Source organism: Saimiri boliviensis, chromosome 1 (assembly GCF_048565385.1).
Source record: "Saimiri boliviensis isolate mSaiBol1 chromosome 1, mSaiBol1.pri, whole genome shotgun sequence".
Lineage (NCBI taxonomy): Eukaryota > Metazoa > Chordata > Mammalia > Primates > Cebidae > Saimiri > Saimiri boliviensis.
Genome location: NC_133449.1, coordinates 300,682,509 through 300,701,338, shown reverse-complemented (window position 1 = coordinate 300,701,338; position 18,830 = coordinate 300,682,509). Strand labels below are relative to the sequence as shown.

The following is an 18,830-nucleotide window of genomic DNA, read 5'->3' as shown; positions in this document are numbered from 1 at the left end:
TGTATTAAGAAGGCACCAAAAGGCTGGGCCGGGTGGCTCACGCCTGTAATCCTAGCACTTTGGGAGGCTGAGGCAGGCGGATCACGAGGTCATGAGATCAAGACCATCCTGGCCAATATGGTGAAACCCTGTCTCAGTACTAAAATTACCCAAAAAAATTAGCTGAGTGCGGTGGCGCACGCCTGTAGTCCCAGCTACTCAGGAGGCTGAGGCAGAATTGCTGGAACCCGGGAGGCGGAGACTGCAGTGAGCCGAGATTGCGCCACTGCACTACAGCCTGGGTGACGGTGCAAGAGTCCATCCCAAAAAAAGAAAAGAAAAGAAAAAAACACCAAAAGGCTCCTGCTGTCCCGGGGCAGAGGGGCGACAGGCAGGAACTCGCTCACGGGGGAGGGGGGGCAGTCACCCGCGCCCCGTGCAGCCCCGTGCAGCCCCGTCCAGCCCGTCCTGCTCCGGAATACCCCGGCTACCAGGGCCTGCTTCCCTCCTCCCTCTCCCCGTTCCCTCCTCCCACCTCCCTCTTTTTCCTCCCCATCCTTTTTCCTCTCCTCCTTCCTCCGCAACAGCACCGCGGCGCCAGGGACCAGGTCTGAGCCGGCCCTGGGCACAGGGCCTCTGCGCCACACGGAAGGAGGCCCCGCGGGTCCTGGCTTCCTGGGCCGGGAGGGGCCCTGTGAACATCCAAGGAACCTGCTCCCGCCTTTGAAAGGGCGCCTGGCCCGGTAGCGCTGTCCGTGGTGCTGAAAATCCCAGCAACAAGGAGCGACGGCGGTTCTAAGCGTCCCTTACACACATTCTTGTGGAGAACCGTCTTTGCCAGCGCCAGCCAGCCGGGTCAGAGTAAGCAGAAGCACGTGCACCGCTGCCCACCTGCAGAAATTGAGTGCTAAACATGCAATTAACGCTAATGAGTGCACCCCACCCACGAGCGTCCTGAGCCCACGCGGGGGAAGCTGCCCACCCAAGCGCATCCTGAGCCCAGGCAGGGGGGACCTGCCCACCCACGAGCGTCCTGAGCCCATGCCGGGGAAGCTGCTCACCCAAGTGCGTCCTGAGCCTACAGCAGGGGGGAGCTGCCCACCCAAGTGCGTCCTGAGCCCATGGCGGGGGGACCTGGCACCCAAGTGCATCCTGAGCCCACGGCAGGGGGACCTGGCACCCAAGTGCGCCCTGAGCCCATGGCGGGGGAAGCTGCCCACCCAAGTGCGTCTTGAGCCCGTAGTGGGGACAGCTGCACTTCGTCCCTCCGTCCTGCACTTGTGATGCCCCCACACCCATGGCGTGGTAAGGGGACTTGAGGATGAATGTGTTACAAAGGGATTCCGTCCACTGTGAGGCGGGGCTGTTGCAGAGCACAGTCTGGCATCCCCCAACCCAGCCTCACAATCTTGCCGCAACTCCTTGCCTTGGGCCTACCAGCTGGCCTCTTCCACTGTAACTGACACAAAACAAACTCATACCGAATGGCCTTCACCAGCTCTCAGAACTGACCAAGTCCAGGGTGGGCTTCAGGCCCTGCTGGACCCAGAAGTTCACAGGATCCATATGACTCTCTCCAGGCACTGCTCAGCTTTTTAAGGTAGGGCCTCTCCATGACCATTCCAGAATCCTTTTGGTTCATGATTTGGGTGAGACGCCCCACACTCTCCAGAGTCTAGACACCAAATTGCAGGGAAGACAGACTGCAGAGCCTGGAGGATGGGGTGGAGGGAGGGTGACTCCCCAAAGGAAGGCCTCCAGAGACCAAAGCAACAGTGGTGTTCCATGGTGTCACCCGCTCAGATGGAGGTGGAGTGATGCGTTCAGAAACCAGCGCTGCCAAAAGGCGCGTGTCCCCAGAGGCAGCTCTCAGGATGCCATCCCCAACTCAGCACAGGGCCTGCAAGTACTGCTGCTGACCCTGGACAAAAACACCAGGCAGCTGCTGGAGGCAGGGGTGCTGACAAGCCACGATGACTTATCTGAGGGCACATTTCGCATCATTATCATACTCAGAAAATAGCCAGGGTGGGGCCGCTGCCCCCTGCTCCCATCCCAAATCAGACTTTTGGGTGTAGCACATCCTAACAGGGACTGGGGCTCTGCACAGCACTCTGTGTAGGGGGTGCTGGAGGCAGCAGCATCTGTAGCCCGTCCCTGAAGCCTTGGAGTCCTTGTCCAGCTGCTGAAAAGGGAAGGGGTGGGGGGCTGGGACAGAGGACACAGTGGACCCTCAGCCCTCCAGAAAATGCCACTCTGCCCAGTGCTTGAGGCAGCCATGGATAAGAATGGGTAGAAAGGACAGACAGAGGTGGCCCGTAGGTGGATAGTGAGTAGACAGATGGATGTCCCAAAGGGAGGCAGAGGGGCATCTGCCCCATCACACTGCCAAGGGTGTTCAGGGCCAGGGGCTCAGGCCTCATGGCCTGGGGAGGGGCCCAAGCACCATCTGGGTGGGGCGACAAGGGTCAGGTGGTGAGAGCAGAGCTGGGTGAGCTAACCCTGTGTGGCCACCACTCGCCCATGGCGCCTTCAACCTTGTCCCTCACCCTTGGGAAAAACATCCCAGAGGCAGTCCCTCAGACACCGGTGTCAGGACAGGAACAAAATACTCCTATCACCCGACCAGAAGTTCCTGGAATGGAGGACCTGCCACCCCATAGGAGTGCTCCCCTTCTCAGGGGCAGCCATGTTGAATTGGAAATAAAGCCAACTGCAAATGAGGCCAGCCAACCCCAGAGATGGTCACAGACCCTGTGACCGTGGCAGCCGCATAAGAGCAGGCTGTCCCATGAGCTGGCTCCTGGCACAAGGTGAACCCAGGGCTGCTTTGCCAGGCACTGAGTCAGGGAGCATTTGATGGGAAAAGGAGGTTCAGGCCCAGTTTACAAAAGCCTGATGGGGCTCATTCGCAGGGGAAGAGTCTGAGGTCAACATGAACCAGGGAAGAACGTGTGAAGGATGTAAAGGCAGAAGGAGCCGTGAGGCGGGAGGTCACAGCGGGTGCAGTCTGCACTGGAGCTGCCCCAGGACTTGCCCACCCTGCTCCAAGGGAAGCAACCCCTCCCACCAAGGATGGGCTTGGGACCGGAGAGAGGACCCCACTGTCACGGCCAGGGAACGTGAGTCTCCTGTCCACACTGGGGGCTGGGAATGCTGAACTCCAGGTGGCAAGTCCAGGGCTTCATGCCACATCAGAGAGGAGAAACCCAGCCAGCTCCCCTCCCGCAAGGCTTGATTCTTTCATGCTCGCCTGAGGCTAAGGTGAGGCCCAGGCCCGTATTGATTGATGCTCGCCCTCCAGAGCTACAGAGAATGGATGATGGAACCTGTGCATCTAGATGGCACTGTGGAGACCAGTCCGACCCTCCTGCCGGCCACAGCAAACCCCGTCAAGCTCCACAAACCTGGGTGACCTGCACTTGCATGGGGCCCTGGCCATACCTGGGTCCAGGGTGAAGAGGCTCCATCCCTGCCCGTCAGTGTGAGGATCCCAGCAGCAGCGTCGGCCATTGGAGCTGGACAGGCACGGAAGCTCTGCTGCCCCAGCAGGCGTGTTTCATGAGCCCAGGTGGCCAGCACGCAGGAAGGCAGGAAGCCCTGCTCTCTCCATTCCTCTCCCTCTCAGCAGCAGCTGCACCTGAGCTATCCCACGTGCTGCCCAGGGGTAGGCTGAGGGTCTCATTCTGAGAACCGTCCCTGTAATCATTGCCCTGCACTGGTGCTCCATTTGCTGCCGTAACAAATCACTGGAGCTTAGCAGCTTAACACAAACACATCATCTTACAGCTCTGGAGGCTGGAAGGCTGAAATGGGTCCCACTGGCCTGAAATCAAGGCGTTGGCAAGGCTGTGTGCCCTCAGGATGGGGAAGGACTGGCTGCTTTTCCAGCTTGGAGCGGCCACCCCCATTCCTTGGCTGCGGCCCCTGACTCCATCTCAAAGCCGGCAGTGGCCAGTGGTCTTCCTCACGTCCCATCTCCGACTCTCCCCTGCCTCCCTCTTCCACTTCTAGGGACCCTTGTGGTCCTATCAGGCCCACCAGATAATCCAGGATGACCTTAAGACTGGGTGACTGGTAGCTGTAATCCCACCTGCAACCTCCACCTGCCTCTGCCATGCAGATGGCACAGTCGCAGGTCCCAGGAGAAGGACCTGGGCATCTTTGGGGAGGGGCCGTTATTCTGCCTAAGTGCCCGGGGCTTCTGAAACCCACCAAGGTTAGGGAAGCCCCCTGCACCACAGCATCCTTCCCAGGGGTGCACCTGGCACCAACCACACGGAGGGTAACGGCAGCGGGTGCAGGACCGGCAGGAGCGTGGGGCTGGCGCAGGAAAACACTGCTCCCTTTTGGGGGGCCTGGCTGGTGTCACACACAGCCCCCACCCTGCCTGCTTCTCCTCCCTGCTTTGAACCACTTGCTGCATACACATTTGTCTGTGGAAGGAAGCTGCTTTAGACGAAGTTCAGGCCTAAGGAAGTCCGAAGAGCTGGGCTTTTTCTTTTCTTTTTGCCCTGAGATCTAACAGCCTACACAGCGAGCTTCTCTCTTTTTTTTCAGACAGGGTCTCGCTCTGTCACTCAGGCTGGAGTGAAATGGCACAATCACAGCTCAGTGCAGGCACAACCTCATGGGCTCAAGTGATCCTCCCACCTCAGCCTCCCAGGCAGCCGGGACTACAGCTGCTGGACACCACACTGGGCTAATTTTTTGTGGAGATGGGGTCTCCCGATGTTACCCATGCTGGTCTCAAACTCCTGGCTTCAGATAATCCTTCTGCCTCAGTTTTCCAAACTACTGGGATGACAGGTGTCATCAAGCCCCCACGCCCGACCTTACACAGTGCTTTTTTTTTTTTTTTTCTTTTTGAGATAGAGTCTCGCTCTGTTGCCCAGGCTGGAATGCAGTGACACAATCTTGGCTCACTGTAGCCTCTGCATCCCAGGTTCTTGCAATTCTCCTGCCTCAGCCTCCTGAGTAGCTAGGACTACAGGCGCATGCCGCCACGCCCGGCTAGTTTTTTGTATTTTCGTAGAGATGGGGTTTCACCGTGTTGCCCAGGCTGGTCCTGAACTCCTGAGCTCAGGCAATCTGCCCAACTCGGCCTCCCAAAGAGCTGGGATTACAGGCATGAGCCACTGCGCCCAGCCCACACAGTGGTTTTTAAAAGTGCCAGGTAAGGGCAGTGGCTCGCACCTGTAACCCCAGCGCTTTGGCAAGCTGAGGCGGGAGGGTCACTTGAGCCTGGGAGTTTGTGGCTGCAGCGAGCCAAGATCGTGCCATGGCACCACAACCTGGGCGACAGAGTGGATCCATCTCTAATAAGAAAAGACAAGTCAAAAAGTGGGTGCTTAGTGAGTTAAGCCATAGCAAAGCAAAGACCTTTTTCAAGAGTCCAATACTTTAGCAAAAATACACGTGATCCTGAGGGAAATGTCAACAAAAAGCACCTGGAGAAAGGGATCGTGGTGCTTCGCAGAGGACAGAGCTGAACAGCGGCCTCACCTGCGGGCTGTGATTCAAGCCCAGGTGTGCGGAGCAGCGGCCTCTGCTCCTGGGAGGCCCCGCCCTGTTCCATCCAGCCTCCCACTGAGGTCAGCAGCCCACAGGGCCCGGGGCCACTCCCTTCCGGCTGCCAAGGGCCCCTCCTTCCTCAGGCTCCTATTCAGGGGCTCCAGGCGCCAGTGTGCGTTTATGACACGCTCCGTGGACTTGGGCCCACCATAAACACATTAGGCTCGGTCACGGACATTCCCCGAAGCAGCTGTAATAAACGAAGCTATATCCAGCGGCCATGAGCCCCCACCCCGACACCAGGCACATTTGGGCTGTGCTCACACCAGAAGCCCTGTCCAAGGTGCACTCAGAAGGCCACGGCCACACGGTAAGGCCCCACCCGGACCTGCCGGAAGGCTCCGGAGTCGCTTACACAGGGCCTCCGCATCACGCAGCCCAAGCTGACTTCTGAGGACAGGCTGTTTCTTCCCCCCCAAGACCATATCCCTCTGAACCGCCCTTCCTGTTCTCCGCAATCCTTCCAGTTCCTTCTGTCTGTTGAAGGACGTGTCCAGCACCACTGCATGCCTGGCACCCGCCCGGGGAGATAGAAGTCTGGCAGGCAGAGGACGAGGGCTCATCACCAGCCCCACCCGGAAGCCTCGGGTCCACACCCTCCACGGCCCCACTACCAGCCCTTCAGAGACAGTCACCTGGTCCACTCCGAAGAGAACGGCCAGAGGGGGAATGTGAATTTCAACCTGAGTTGGGGGGCTCAGGAGGAGGAAGCCCGGATTTTATAAAGGAGGGCATCATGCCCCTGCCTCCTTGAATGCTGATGGCCCCGAGGGTGTGCCCCAGGGAAGCATGTCCGGATCCAGGGCTGCAGGCCGGTGGGGGAGGAGGGCACCCAGCTAGGCTTCTCCATCATCCTCCCCACCCCCTAACTGGGCCCCATGATTCCCGCTGCCCCGACTGGGCCCCCCGTCATCCCTGCTGCCCTTCAGGTCTGGACTTACTGCTCCCTATTCCAGGGTGGGGGCTCCACTGTCTACCCCACCACCCTCCTTCCCCTCCTGCCTCACAGCATCAGAAACCTCCCAGGCCCAGCAAGGCCATGAGTCTGCACTGACCATCACCCCATTCACACAGACGCTTCTGTAAATGCATACAGTGGTGTCTATGCAGTGCGCATTAGGATTCAAACATTAAACTTTTTTCAAAACTGAAAGAAAATCACAGATTCAGTATTTTACTCCCACAGCCCCCCAGTGTGACCCACAGGGCGCCCCCCATCCAGGTGCAGGGTACATCCTTGGTCACCCGAGTTCCCAGAGCTCCCAGGGTCCTTCTCAGGGTCTCCACCTGGATGGCGGGGTGGAGGTCAGAGGTCAGGGTAAGGGACTGTTTGTGTGGGGAGCAGAAGCCGGGCCCCCAGAGAGGAGGAGCTGGCCCTGGATGGAGACAAGTGCCAGCCTCAGGTGAGTGAGAACAGCGGGTGCACCGGACACTTAGGCCTCGGCCAGATGCTCAGGGCTAGGGGCCCAGCATGGGGACACAGGGGTGGCACAGGGCACGCAAGGACGTGGCTTTAACCGCCTGACTCGGCCATTTGCTTTCAGGGAAAGCCCTGTCAGGAGTGGACTTTGGATGGGGTTTGGGTGATGGTGGCTGCGGGTCAGCAGGAGGATGCCTCACCCAGGACAGCACCCCGGGTCCAGAGGCTCCCGGCTGCTGCAGCCTGGCTGGGTGCAGAGGAATGAGGGCCTCCCAAGAGCCCCTGTTTTGGGGACGTGAGAAAGGTCCCCAGACTAGGATGGTCCTCAGGCTATGTGCAGACAAGCTCAGCACCCACCACCTGTTTCTCCAGCCTGTCTCCCCCCGAAGGGGGGCAGCTGAAGGATGGACCACCCCCACCTGCAATGAGAGGGTCTCAGTGGGCAGGCTCTGCTCCTGGAGGCACCAGGGAGGGAACCCCCATATAGGAAGGAGCGCTTTGGTGTCCCCCTTGCACCATACAACCCAGGGACCTGAGGGGCTGGCCCAGCGGCATTGGCCTGGGTATGGGCTGCCCCTCCCTCCCTCAGACGTAGAGGCTGGCATGACAGGGCTGCCGGTGCCCTCCCTCGGCCTGGCTGTGGGTGGGCGGCCATCAGTCCAGGATGGTCTTGAAGTCGGAGGGCAGCGCCGGGCTGGTGACAGCCTCCAAGGCAGCCAGCGTCGTCCCCAGGAGCTTCCGACTCAGCTGCGACTGGGCTGCGGGGCCAAAGTCAGACTCCGTTCCAGGAGAGGCCAGAGGGGACATCCCCCAGCCCTCCTGGGACGTGCGGACAGCCGGGCAGGCGGGGCCCCAGCACCGTGTCGCCCTGGCTGGTGGGAGCCCTAGTGAAGGAACGGACACCCCCCCCCACCAGGGCAAGCAGACTGCCAGGCAGCTGGGTGATGCTGGAGCGGTGCGGCAGGAGAGAACGTAAGAAAGACCCAAGGAGCCCAGGACCGCATGTGGGCATCAGGACAGCAGCCAGGGCAGAGGCCGTGAGAGGACACAGCTCAGGGGTCAGAAGGCTCCCGAGGGTGGGAAGGCATCGCCCCAGAGATGGGAGGCAGGGTTTTGGGAAGTCGCAGACCCTGCCAGGCTCCAGGCCTGGGGACGCCTGCATTGAGTCACATGGGACTGAGGTCAGGCCGGGGGACACCCGCACTTGGGCAGCATCCGAGGCCACCCGTGCCGCGGGCAGCATTTGAGGATGAGCCTGGGGGTACCCGCACCGGCCTCGCCCACACTTGCCTGTCCTGAGCGACCCCAGGAGCGGCGCGTAGGTGACACGGTGTCGACTCAGCTTCAGCAGGAAGGCTCGGCGGCACAGCCAGTGCACAGCCTCAGAGGGCAGCGGGCCGGCTGCGCCCTTGGCCCCCAGTGACGTCCCTGGAAGGCACACAGAGGCCGAGGTGTCCACAGGCCCGGCCCAGCTCCCCTCCTGGGAGACACCAAAATGCTGCCCACCCCGACAGTCCGGGGGGCGCGGGCGGCTCCATCGCCAGCCGCCCTGGCCCAAGTGCCGCAGGAGTCACAGCTGAAAAGTTGATTCAGTTTCTCCAAGTGAAATTTCCACAAGACAGAAAGAACAGCAAGTAGAAGCTGTCGAACTCAGGACCGCAGGTTTGATGTGGCCTGAATTTCAGATGGATCCGAAAACTCCCTGACACTGGACAAAGTGTCTGGAGGCAGAGCGCACCTGCAGCTCCGTGACGGGGATGCTCGGCCTCTGCTCCTGAGATGGGCGGCGGGGCTGGGCCTGGCCTCCTCCGAAGCCCTCGGCCTGGGTTTGCACAGGAGCCCTAAGCGCCACGGACAGGAGGCAGCCCAATCCTGCCACGGGGCAAACAGAGGGGCCAGGCCCCCCGAATCCCACCACGGGGCAGAAATAAGAGGCCAGGCCTGCTGAATCCCACCACGCAGCAAACAGGAGGGGTCAGGCCCCCCGAATCCCACCACGCAGCAAACAGGAGGGGTCAGGCCCCCCGAATCCCACCACGCAGCAAACAGGAGGGGTAAGGCCCCCCGAATCCCACCACAGAGGAAATGGGAGGGGCCAGGCCCCCCAGGACTTCCCCAGGCAGAATGAGGTGGGAAGGATGGCAGCTCCCATCCCTTCCATCAGGTGCTCTGCACATCCCATGAGAGGGCAGGAGACGGGCCTGCCGGTGGCGAAACCACTTCTCAATGTAAAAAGGGGTGAGAATCTCCTAAGCCTGATTCACTCAGTCTCCTGACACGCCAACAGCAGCAGGCAGGCCCTGCTGCCACGGAAGCTGCACACTGCATACCTGCGTTCTTGGCTTTCAGAATGGAGTAGCAGAGGGAGCCCATGTCAGAGATAACGCGCAGAAAGAACGCGGGGTTCTTCCACACTTGCTGCTGAAATGGGAGCTGGAGCACACACGCATGGAACCTGCGGGATGGTGGACAGCATCAGAGGACAGGCCTCCTGACGAGACAGTGCCCAGGGTGTGGGCGTGGACACACGTGGAACTTGAGGGGCGCAGACAGCATCAGAGGACAGGCCACCTAACAAGACGGTGCCCAGGGGTGTGGACGTGGGCACGGCGGTGCACATGTGCAGAGGTGTGTGTGTGCATGAATTCAGCCACGGGCATGGGTTTCCCTGAGGGCACAGGTACACACACATGGATGCACGCGTGCATGTTGTGTGCAGGTACCTGCCTGTCCAAGTGCACGCACAGGTACACTGTACGTTTCTGTGTGCCATCTGTATGAATGCATACACCTATGGAGGCTGAATCAGCTCCATGCTGGATGCCAACCTGCCATGCTTCTGATTAAGCCCTGTTCCGGTAGGCCTCCAAGACTTCCAGTTTATCAGTCGTTTCCTGTGTACCAGCAGGCACTCACTGTACACCGGCCCTCAGTCACACAACCTCGATGTCGTCGTAATCGATGACCTGCGCCTCCCTGCTGAGCCGCCCGCCTCGCTGCTGCGTCGGCCCTGGGTCTGGGCTGACGGCGCAGGACCCAGCACCTCGTCTCAGGGCCACTGGGACACAGACTTGGCTTCCGCGTGTAGGTGAAGTCCCTACTACACGTATCTTTCCAAGAAACTGCATTTGTCCGTCTTTTTTGCTGTGGCTAAGACAGGGTGTCACTGTCACTCAGGTTAGAATACAGTGGTGTGATCTCAGGTCACTACACCTCTACCTCCTGCGCTCAAGCAATCCTCCCACGGCAGGCTCCCAAGTAGCTGGAACTACAGGTGCACAGCGCCACACTCAGCTAGCTTTTATTCTTTGTCATAGAGATGGGGTCTTCCTATGTGGCCCAGGCTGGTCTCAAGCCATCCTCTCGCCTTGGCCTCCCAAAGTGTTGGGACTACAGGTGTGAGCCACTGCACCGGGCCTGTCAGCTCCTTCTTTGGGCTCTCAGCTTCCTGGGACTTTGGGGCAGGACTGCATTGACCCGCTCACTGCGAGACAGCGCAAGACCCCATGTGCTCATACACACATGTGCATGTGTTCATATGTACGTGTGACCAGGGCACTGGGCAAGGTGTCTTATGTGTGATCAGGGTGCCTGTGCACTAGCTCATACATGTGTGTGATCAGGACACCTGTGCACAGATGCTCATACGTGCCTGTGATCAAGGTGCCTGTGCACAGGTGTTCAGACGTGTGTGATCAGGACACCCGTGCACAGATGCTCATACATGTGTGTGATCAGGACACCCGTGCACAGATGCTCGTATGTGCCTGTGCATAGGTGTTCATACATGTGTGTGATCAGGACACCTGTGCAGATGCTCATATGCGCCTGTGATCAATGTACCTGTGCACAGGTGTTCATACATGCGTGTAATCAGGGTGCCTGTACACAGTGTTCATACGCACGTGTGATCAGGACACCATGCACAGGTGCTCATATGTGTGATCAGGGCACCTGTGCACAGGCACATACATGCGTGTGATCAGGGCACCTGCAAACCTGGTCTCACTGCCTGAACCCCTTCTGGAATAACCTGAGATCACACCAGTCAAGCCAGCACTCTGGTCTCAGCCGCTCAGTAACTCTACTGAGCTGGGAAGTCTCCCCATGTAGCAACGAGAGAAGCCAGCCCAGAATGCTTTTGCCTGAGGTCCAGGGTCAGCACGAGGCCATGCTCCTGACCCAGGAGGGGAATGCCTTGTGTGGCCAGGGGCTCTCTTCCAAAGGGAGAAACAGCCGCCTGCTAGAGGCCGAGGCATCCATCTCCGGCCCATGTAGGGGTGCAGCCAGCATGGCTGGGAAGGCCGAGCCCGGCGGATTCGAGTCCCCCGCCCGTGGCACCACCCGACCGCCACAGCCTCGCCTGCCGCAGCCTGACTACTGTGAGATCAGGGCCCGGCTCTCCGTTCTCCCACTCCTGCGTCAAGGGAACGGGGTTCCTGGGCCTCCCATGTGCTTGACTCTCTGTGTTTCGAAGCGGCCATGGCCCATCACACCTCAGTCTTCTCAGGGCTTCCCTAATCAAGTGACTACCCCAGGCCCCACGTGGGAGAACCCAGCATCCCTGCCCTGAGCCAGTCACTGTACGGAAGCTCCTGGACCAGTGACCCCAGTGGGGAAATGAGGAAAAAGCTGAGCTGAGGACAGGAGGAGCGGGGGGCAGTGGCTCCCAGGGACCCAGGGGCTGGCCCAGAAGGCCACATGGCCATGCCTGGGAAGCCTCCTCTGACCTCCGCACAGCCCAAGGAGGGCCCTAGCACGCCAGCTGGACCGTGGGGTCCATCAAAGGGCCAGATGTCTGCAGTCCTCAGTGGCGCCTATATCCAGCACACTGACATGGACACTCTGAGAGTTTCCAGAACGGAGTCAGGCAGCTTGCATGAGGGCCCAGGCACCTGCCCTGTAGAAGCAGACAAGGGAGGATCCCAAGGGGAGAGAGAAGACAGAAATAAGGCAGCCTGAGAGAGAAGGCGTGGCCCAGGGGAGGAGGCGTGGCCATGGGGAGGAGGGGCGGCCAGGGGAGGAGGCGTGGCCATGGGGAGGAGGGGCGGCCAGGGGAGGAGGCGTGGCCCGGGGGAGGAGGGGCAGCCAGGGGAGGAGGCGTGGCCCAGGGGAGAAGGGGCGGCCCGGGGGAGGAGGGGCAGCCTGGGAGAGGAGCCCTCATGGAGTGGGGCTTTGGCATCCTGGCAGTCGGCTCCCAGTGGCTCAGGAGGCCTGTGGTGCCTGACTGCCCTTTGGTGCTGCCCAGAGGCTCCTGCCACCTGCCCTGACTCCAGGCAGAAGCCGGCCCTGTGGTCTCCACACATTGGCCCTTCTCTCTGTGATAAAGTCGTTGATTCTTGGTGGGGGGCCTGGACCAGCCAGGACAAGGAACGTTCCAGGACCACAGCCATGCCCAGAGCACAGGAGCTGGCCGGGCTGTGTGGGGAGCCACGCTCTGCTGCACCTTCCTGGGGCGGGACCGGCGACCCTCATCTGCACCCATCTCAGGCCCCTGCCCTCTGACACTCCGAAGCCTCCCAGCATCTGATCTCCCAGCTACTGTTCAGACGCCTTCCTGGCCTCCTCTAAGACACCCCGTCAACATGTCTTTACCCCACGCCCCTCCTGCCTAGGATGGCCTCCACAGGGTCTCATGGGCAGTGCACAGGCACAGGAGGGGCACCTGGGGCCCCATCAGCTCCTACCGCTACCTGGAGACCGAATGGGCACTTCACACAAAGCCATGTGGACACAGAACCATGCCAGGGGGCAGCACTGCTGAAAACGTGACACTCCTTACCCCTAAAACCCGGGAGTTCCCAGGTGAAGCCACCGATCAGAGGTGAGCAGAGCGGGGAGGGTCCCTGGAGGTTGGGCCCGCGCCCCTCTTGTGGTGGCTCACCTGTAAGCCTGCAGTAGGAAGGTCTTGTAGATGTTGGTGCACACCGTCTGGAGGCTGTTCACCTAGAGTCACCAAGAAAGAGTGAGAAACGGCAGACACCTCTCTGGGATTTTAAGTTCCTACTTCTTGCTTTATCATCCATTCAAATGGAATAAGAAAGAGGATCATTTTGATAAGAAACTATCCCTCTTCCCAGTGAAATCCGGCCTGGCCCTCACCAGGCAGCTGTGAACCATGCTGAGGGGTGAGGCGGGAAGGGGGCATGGGGGGATGGTCAGAACTCTGGCGTCTGCCTGCCCGAGGATCGGCCAGGACGGGAAGAACCCAGGAGGGAGGGAGTGGATGCAAACGCCCAGATGGGACCACGCCCTCAGGGCCGCAGCTTCTGAGCCTCAGCCCACCGAGACCTGGGACCCGTCTCAGGAGGGGCGCTGGTGCTGAGGACCAAGCAGGGTGAACATGAGGGGCCCTCGATACACATATGTGCATGCCTGCTACTGCACACACACGCACATATGCACCTAACATGAATGCATGCATGACTGCACACGTACATGCAGCAACCTTGCACACCCGTGCACATGCCGCCATGCATTCACGTACACACACACACACACGCATATGTGCACTCATATGTGCAGCCACACCTTCACCTTCAGATTTGCAGGGACACTACATGTACGCAAACGCACATCAGGTATGTATCCGCATGTGCATGCTCACATCTGCACTCGCACATGCTCCCACGTGTTCATGTGCACATGCTCATGTGCACTCATGTGCAGCCACACTTTCACCTTCAGACTTGCAGGCACGCCACACGTATGTGCACGCAGTACACTTGTGCACGCAGTAACACACATGCCTCCCGAACTCTGAACTCTGCTGTCAGCCTGCTCACCTGCAAATCCAGAAAGAGGCTGTGACACTTCAGCCTCAAGACCCCAAAGAGTTTGCGACGCATGCTCCTCCCGGCCTGGAAGCTGCGGTTGAAGGTGAGACTGGCTCTGATGGAGGTCCCGGCGTAGCTGAGACAAGGTGGGGAGGTCAGACGCAGGTCCCGCCCCATGCCACGCCCCTCCTGCAAAGTTTGCTGGGAAGAGCCTCCCTTCCTCCTCCTGCTCCTTGTCCTGCCCGAGGTGTGCACTGCAGCCCAAGGGGGCTGGGTGCCCACTCCACAGATGCAACGTGCTGCACCCCCCATCTGGACCCTGCACAACCAAACCGCCAGGACCTGGTTAGTGGCGCTGAGTGTATACAAGCCTCGCGTGGCCGTGTGTGTGCATTCTCCATCTGCCCTCATGAGATCTACACATGATCCAGCCAAAAACACATAATAAACCGTGGTGCCCCGGCTCCCGGGTGTCCCTCAGGTATGACTCAGCACCTTCATGGGAGAACAGTGAGTCAGGCATGGGAATCTCGCGTGTTTGAGTCTCAGGGGTGGAAAAGCCAGGCAGCACCATACACAGGGCTCCAGCAAGTGCACGTGGCACATGCAGGTGTCTCCAGAGGGACGGGACGGAGGCATCCCACGAGTGTCCCCTACGGCCTCGCCACCGCTCACTCCCCTGTGTCGTGTCCAAAGGCAAACACGTGGCATTCACGTCAGGCTCCCCGGGTGTGTTCCTTCCCATCCAGCGCCGAACACTCTTATATCGAAATAAATAAAGGCTTCGTGCCATTAAACATTCTCCAAAAACCCGTTTAACAACAGAGTAAGGTTTGTGATATGTGATACTTGCTGAGCCCTGTACTGGGGCAGGTTCGTGACTTGCTGTGCCGAGTCCTGCCGCCTGGAGCAGACGGCAATAAGACCCGCGACAATGTCTGGTCACTTCAGAAATGGAATTACTGGGAAAACACCGGAGGGCATCGGAAGGATCTCCATGCAAACAACCTGTTTTCCATAAAAGTCTTCCAGCTTGCCTCACCCTGACGCTGGCTCACGGCAAGCACTGAAAAGGAGCCAGTGTGAGGAGCGCGCCTCGCTGCCGGCTTCACACACACTTCTTTGACGCTGGAGGTAGGACCTTCCCAAGTGTGCATCAGATGTCCGTTTCTTCTTCCACAGCACCCACCAGCATGACCTCGGGCTCTGGCTTGCCCTGAGCCTATGGGCCTCACCTGTGCGGAGTCCTCAGGAAGAATGAGAGCCCTGGAGCAGGCCAGGCTGCAATCGTGTGCACCCCTCACCAGCGGGGTGACGGAGGGCAGGTCGCTCCCCTGAAGCCTTTCCTCCTCTACGTCTCAGGTCATTAGGAGAACAAAGTGTGAGGATCAACGTGCAGCACCTTGCAGGGTCCCTTAAATAAGTCACACACACAGGTGCTCCAGGGAATGGCCACTTTCACTGTGGCTCAGGCAAGTTAAGTTTCTCTGCAGTGAAAGCAATGCCTGTTTCCTCACTGATTTCATCTGCCTCTGTGTGTCCGTCCCCAGCACAAATCGGGGACACTTCAACTCCCTTTCCTTTGAGTCTTTTGTTTCTGTTGCTAGTGTTGTTTGCATGCAGCTCCTCTCCCACCTAGAATCTGCTCTGGTATATGTTATAAAGACGCAACTTACTTTCTTCCAGTTTTCTCACATGGAAAAATTAAACACACCTTCTCTTTTCCATCAGCTGTACCACACTCCACATTAACACACATTTATGAGAGAGCGTCTGTCCATTAATTCTCACACATTCTGTCACCTGAGCTGTGGTTTGGGAGATGAAAATCTGGACAAGAAATTTCCATCTTACCACTCTTGGTTTTTCACTTTTCTCAGTCATTTTGCCTGTTTCTTCTCCCAGGTGTCCTTCAAGCCTCAGCTGTATGTTTCAGACACAGAGGATCTGAGTTCCCCCGAATGCGGTGAACCACTGTCTCCACTGCTGAGCTTTTAGGGCCACAACTGCAAGCGGGCACTCTGACCAAGTGGTCTTTGGAAGCATGGAATATTCTGGTGTTGAACACACATCTGATTCCCTGATGCCTACCTGGCTTGTACCAGTCTCTGTGGCTTTGCCAGTGTGTTCAGAGAGGACTCATTTTCCTGATTCATTCATCCATCCTTTGTCCTTCAGTAACATTCATTGATGTTTGCCAGAGGCCGGAACCAGGGGTGCCTGTCCTTAGAAATGCCAGTTTCATGGGAAGCAAAATAAGCAGTGGATGGTTCACGGCTGACTGGTATGGCCAGCACTGCAGAGGTACCTGGGAGAGGCGTGGAGGTGCTAGGAGCCCAGGAAATCTGGAAATCACCCAGACAAAGCCAGCAGAGGCCAGGATCAGGTGAGGTCAGGAGAAGGAGGCAGGGACTGTGGGTGGCACAGGGGACTGGCACCCTGGTGGGGAGGGGACTGCAGGAGGGATGTGCTGGGCGCCGTGCACAGGGTGCCTACACCTGCCGCTCCCCCATCACAAGGTATGGCTGTACCTGCTGTCTCCCCATGAAGCAAACCCCAGGGAGCATTCTGGAAACGGGCAAAGTCCAGACCTGGACTGTTCAACTCAGAATGACTGGACCCCAGTTTAAACCACTGGTTTAGCAAACATCTACTTATTTCTCTTCCCATGAAACTGTGCCTTTTAAAGGAAGGTGGCCCCATTTCCGGCCTCTAACCCAGCACCAGTGAATTTTATTGAAGGACAGAGGACAGAATAAAGAAAACACCTGTCCACAGGTTTGGAATGCTGATACTTTTTGGTTTAAGACAGAGTCTCACTCTGCTGCCCAGGCTAAAGTGCAGTGGGGTGATCTTGGTTCACTGCACCTTCTCCCTCTCACATTCAAGCGATTCTCCTGCCTCAGCCTCCCGCACAGCTGGGACTACAGGTGTGCACCACCACATCCAGCTAATTTATTTTTTAGTAGAGATGTTGGCCAGGCTGCTCTCAAACTCCTGGCCTCAAGTGATCCAACTGCCTCAGCCTCCCAAAGTGCTGGGATTATAGGTGTGAGCCACTGTGCCCCACTCATAAAAGAAACAGCACAGATCTCTGTATCTATGTTCAACTTCAGTCCATTTGTGTCTGAGCCTGAGGTGGTGCCATGAGCTCTTGGGCTCAAGGAAAGTGGAACCCCAGCATTTTGTACAGAGACCACCAAACGCAAGAGCCCTGTCCCGATGTGTCACACATAATCATGAACTCATGGCATCCCGTGGGCTGTGGACGAGCCTCGGAGTGTTGTGTCCTCGTGGTGGAGAGACTCACGCCCGACAGGGCCTCATCAGCTCTGGGTTTGGATCCAGACTGCTCTCGGAGGACACAGCGCTCCTGGGGCTGGTGCACAATCTCCTTACACCAAAACAGCACAGAAAACTGCTCCCCTTGTGAGCACCCTCACTCCCACAGAAAGACACTGTTCTGCTCAGCCCTGGATGGGAGGAGGGGCACCCTGCGGCCCCTGACCCTTTGGGATTGGCAGGTGCCTGCCCCACATGGAAGCAAGTGCAGGAGGGACCGCCCTGTAGCGCCATCTGCCCTGCTGGGCACAGGCTCTGCTCCCGGCCAGCCACGCTCACCTGGAGAAGTCACTCTGCACCTCCAGGGTCCGGGTGTCCAGCAGCAGGCCGCACCAGGGGAACAGGCCATGGGCTGGGAGCTGGACAAACACCGCGCTGCCCAAGGCCTCATCGTCCACGGGGAAGTTCACCACCGTCTTCCGCAAGTTCACCACGCAGCCATACTCAGGGATGCCTTGAACCAGGGTCCTAAGGCAGAGGGGCAACGTCACCCAGGAGGGGCCCTGACACCCTTGTGAAAACCCTGGAGAAGCAGTGCTGGGGAGTGGGGTGCTGGGCCTGGCAGAAGCTCTGAGGAGCCCAGACCCAGCCCTGCCCTGGACTTCTGGGTGCTTGCCCTGTCTCCTGTGCAGGACAGGTAGGTGAGTGCATGCAGGAACCCGGCCTGGACCCAGGACAGCCAGGACTCAGACGGGAGGTGTGGCCCCAGCGGCCTCTGTGATGGTCCATCTCACGTGTCCCCACGGCAAGGCCACAGTCCTGTCATAAAGACTCATCCGTGGTCTGGGGTAAACTAAGATCTGAACAACAAACCCCCACCGCGTCACTCCTCCTCCGAGACTCTGCGGTCTTCTCCTGGGTGCCCTGAAGGCATCTGCTGTGCTTTAGATGCAGGGGAGGGTTCTGAGTTCATGCCCAGGCGTGGGACCCAGCTGGGCTGTGAGCTGAGCAATACCAATCACCAGCTTCACCTCAAGGAGGTTCCCTCACCGGGTCATGAGCCTCAACCACCCATCTCAGGGAGCCCCCTGTGCCCAGCAGCCTCTGCTCTGGCCCCGGGTGTCCCCTTCCCTTCCTGCGGCCTCTGCTCTGGTCCCGGGTGTCCCCTGCCCTTCCTGCGGCCTCTGTTCTGGCCCCGGGTGTCCCCTGCCCTTCCTGCGGCCTCTGTTCTGGTCCCGGGTGTCCCCTGCCCTTCCTGCGGCCTCTGTTCTGGTCCCGGGTGTCCCCTGCCCTTCCTGCGGCCTCTGTTCTGGTCCCGGGTGTCCCCTGCCCTTCCTGCGGCCTCTGTTCTGGTCCCGGGTGTCCCCTGCCCTTCCTGCGGCCTCTGTTCTGGTCCCGGGTGTCTCCCTTCCCTTCCTGCGGCCTCTGCTCTGGCCCCAGGCGTCCCCTTCCCTTCCTGCGGCCTCTGCTCTGGCCCAGGGTGTCCCTTTAACCTGGGACCTCGGCAGGCTGCTCAGTCCTCCTGGTGCCTTCTCAGCTCCCTGCAGCCACCCCTGCCTGTTACATGGTTGCTGACTCCTCTCCTGGGGGTCCTGCCCTGGGTGGGGCCACAACATACACGCTGAGCCACCTCCCTGGCCAGTACCCTCAGGAACTTGCCACAAGAGAAGCAGTGTCCCCATCTGCTCTGTCCCCTCAGCAGCCTCAGCACTCCTGAGTTCTCAGTTGCCCGGGATCTGGGTTCGTCCCGAGTGAATCTTAGTGGATTTAAATGTGCGTTGCCTGCTGTGACTTCACTG

At 59.1% G+C, this 18,830-nt stretch overlaps 1 protein-coding gene across 1 annotated transcript in view; it reads right to left on the bottom strand.

Annotated features, from left to right (window-relative positions):
• Positions 1-6,617: 6,617 nt before the first annotated feature.
• TERT (telomerase reverse transcriptase) overlaps positions 6,618-18,830 on the bottom strand; it is a 38,375-nt gene continuing 26,162 nt past the window's right edge. Inside the window, exons 11-16 of the mRNA XM_039468928.2 lie at positions 17,371-17,559; positions 13,759-13,885; positions 12,858-12,919; positions 9,304-9,428; positions 8,264-8,401; positions 6,618-7,731 (exon numbers count right to left, since the gene is read on the bottom strand). Of these exons, the coding sequence (XP_039324862.2) occupies positions 7,628-7,731; positions 8,264-8,401; positions 9,304-9,428; positions 12,858-12,919; positions 13,759-13,885; positions 17,371-17,559 (745 nt within the window). The 3' untranslated portion in view covers positions 6,618-7,627. The remainder of the gene's footprint in view (positions 7,732-8,263; positions 8,402-9,303; positions 9,429-12,857; positions 12,920-13,758; positions 13,886-17,370; positions 17,560-18,830) is intronic.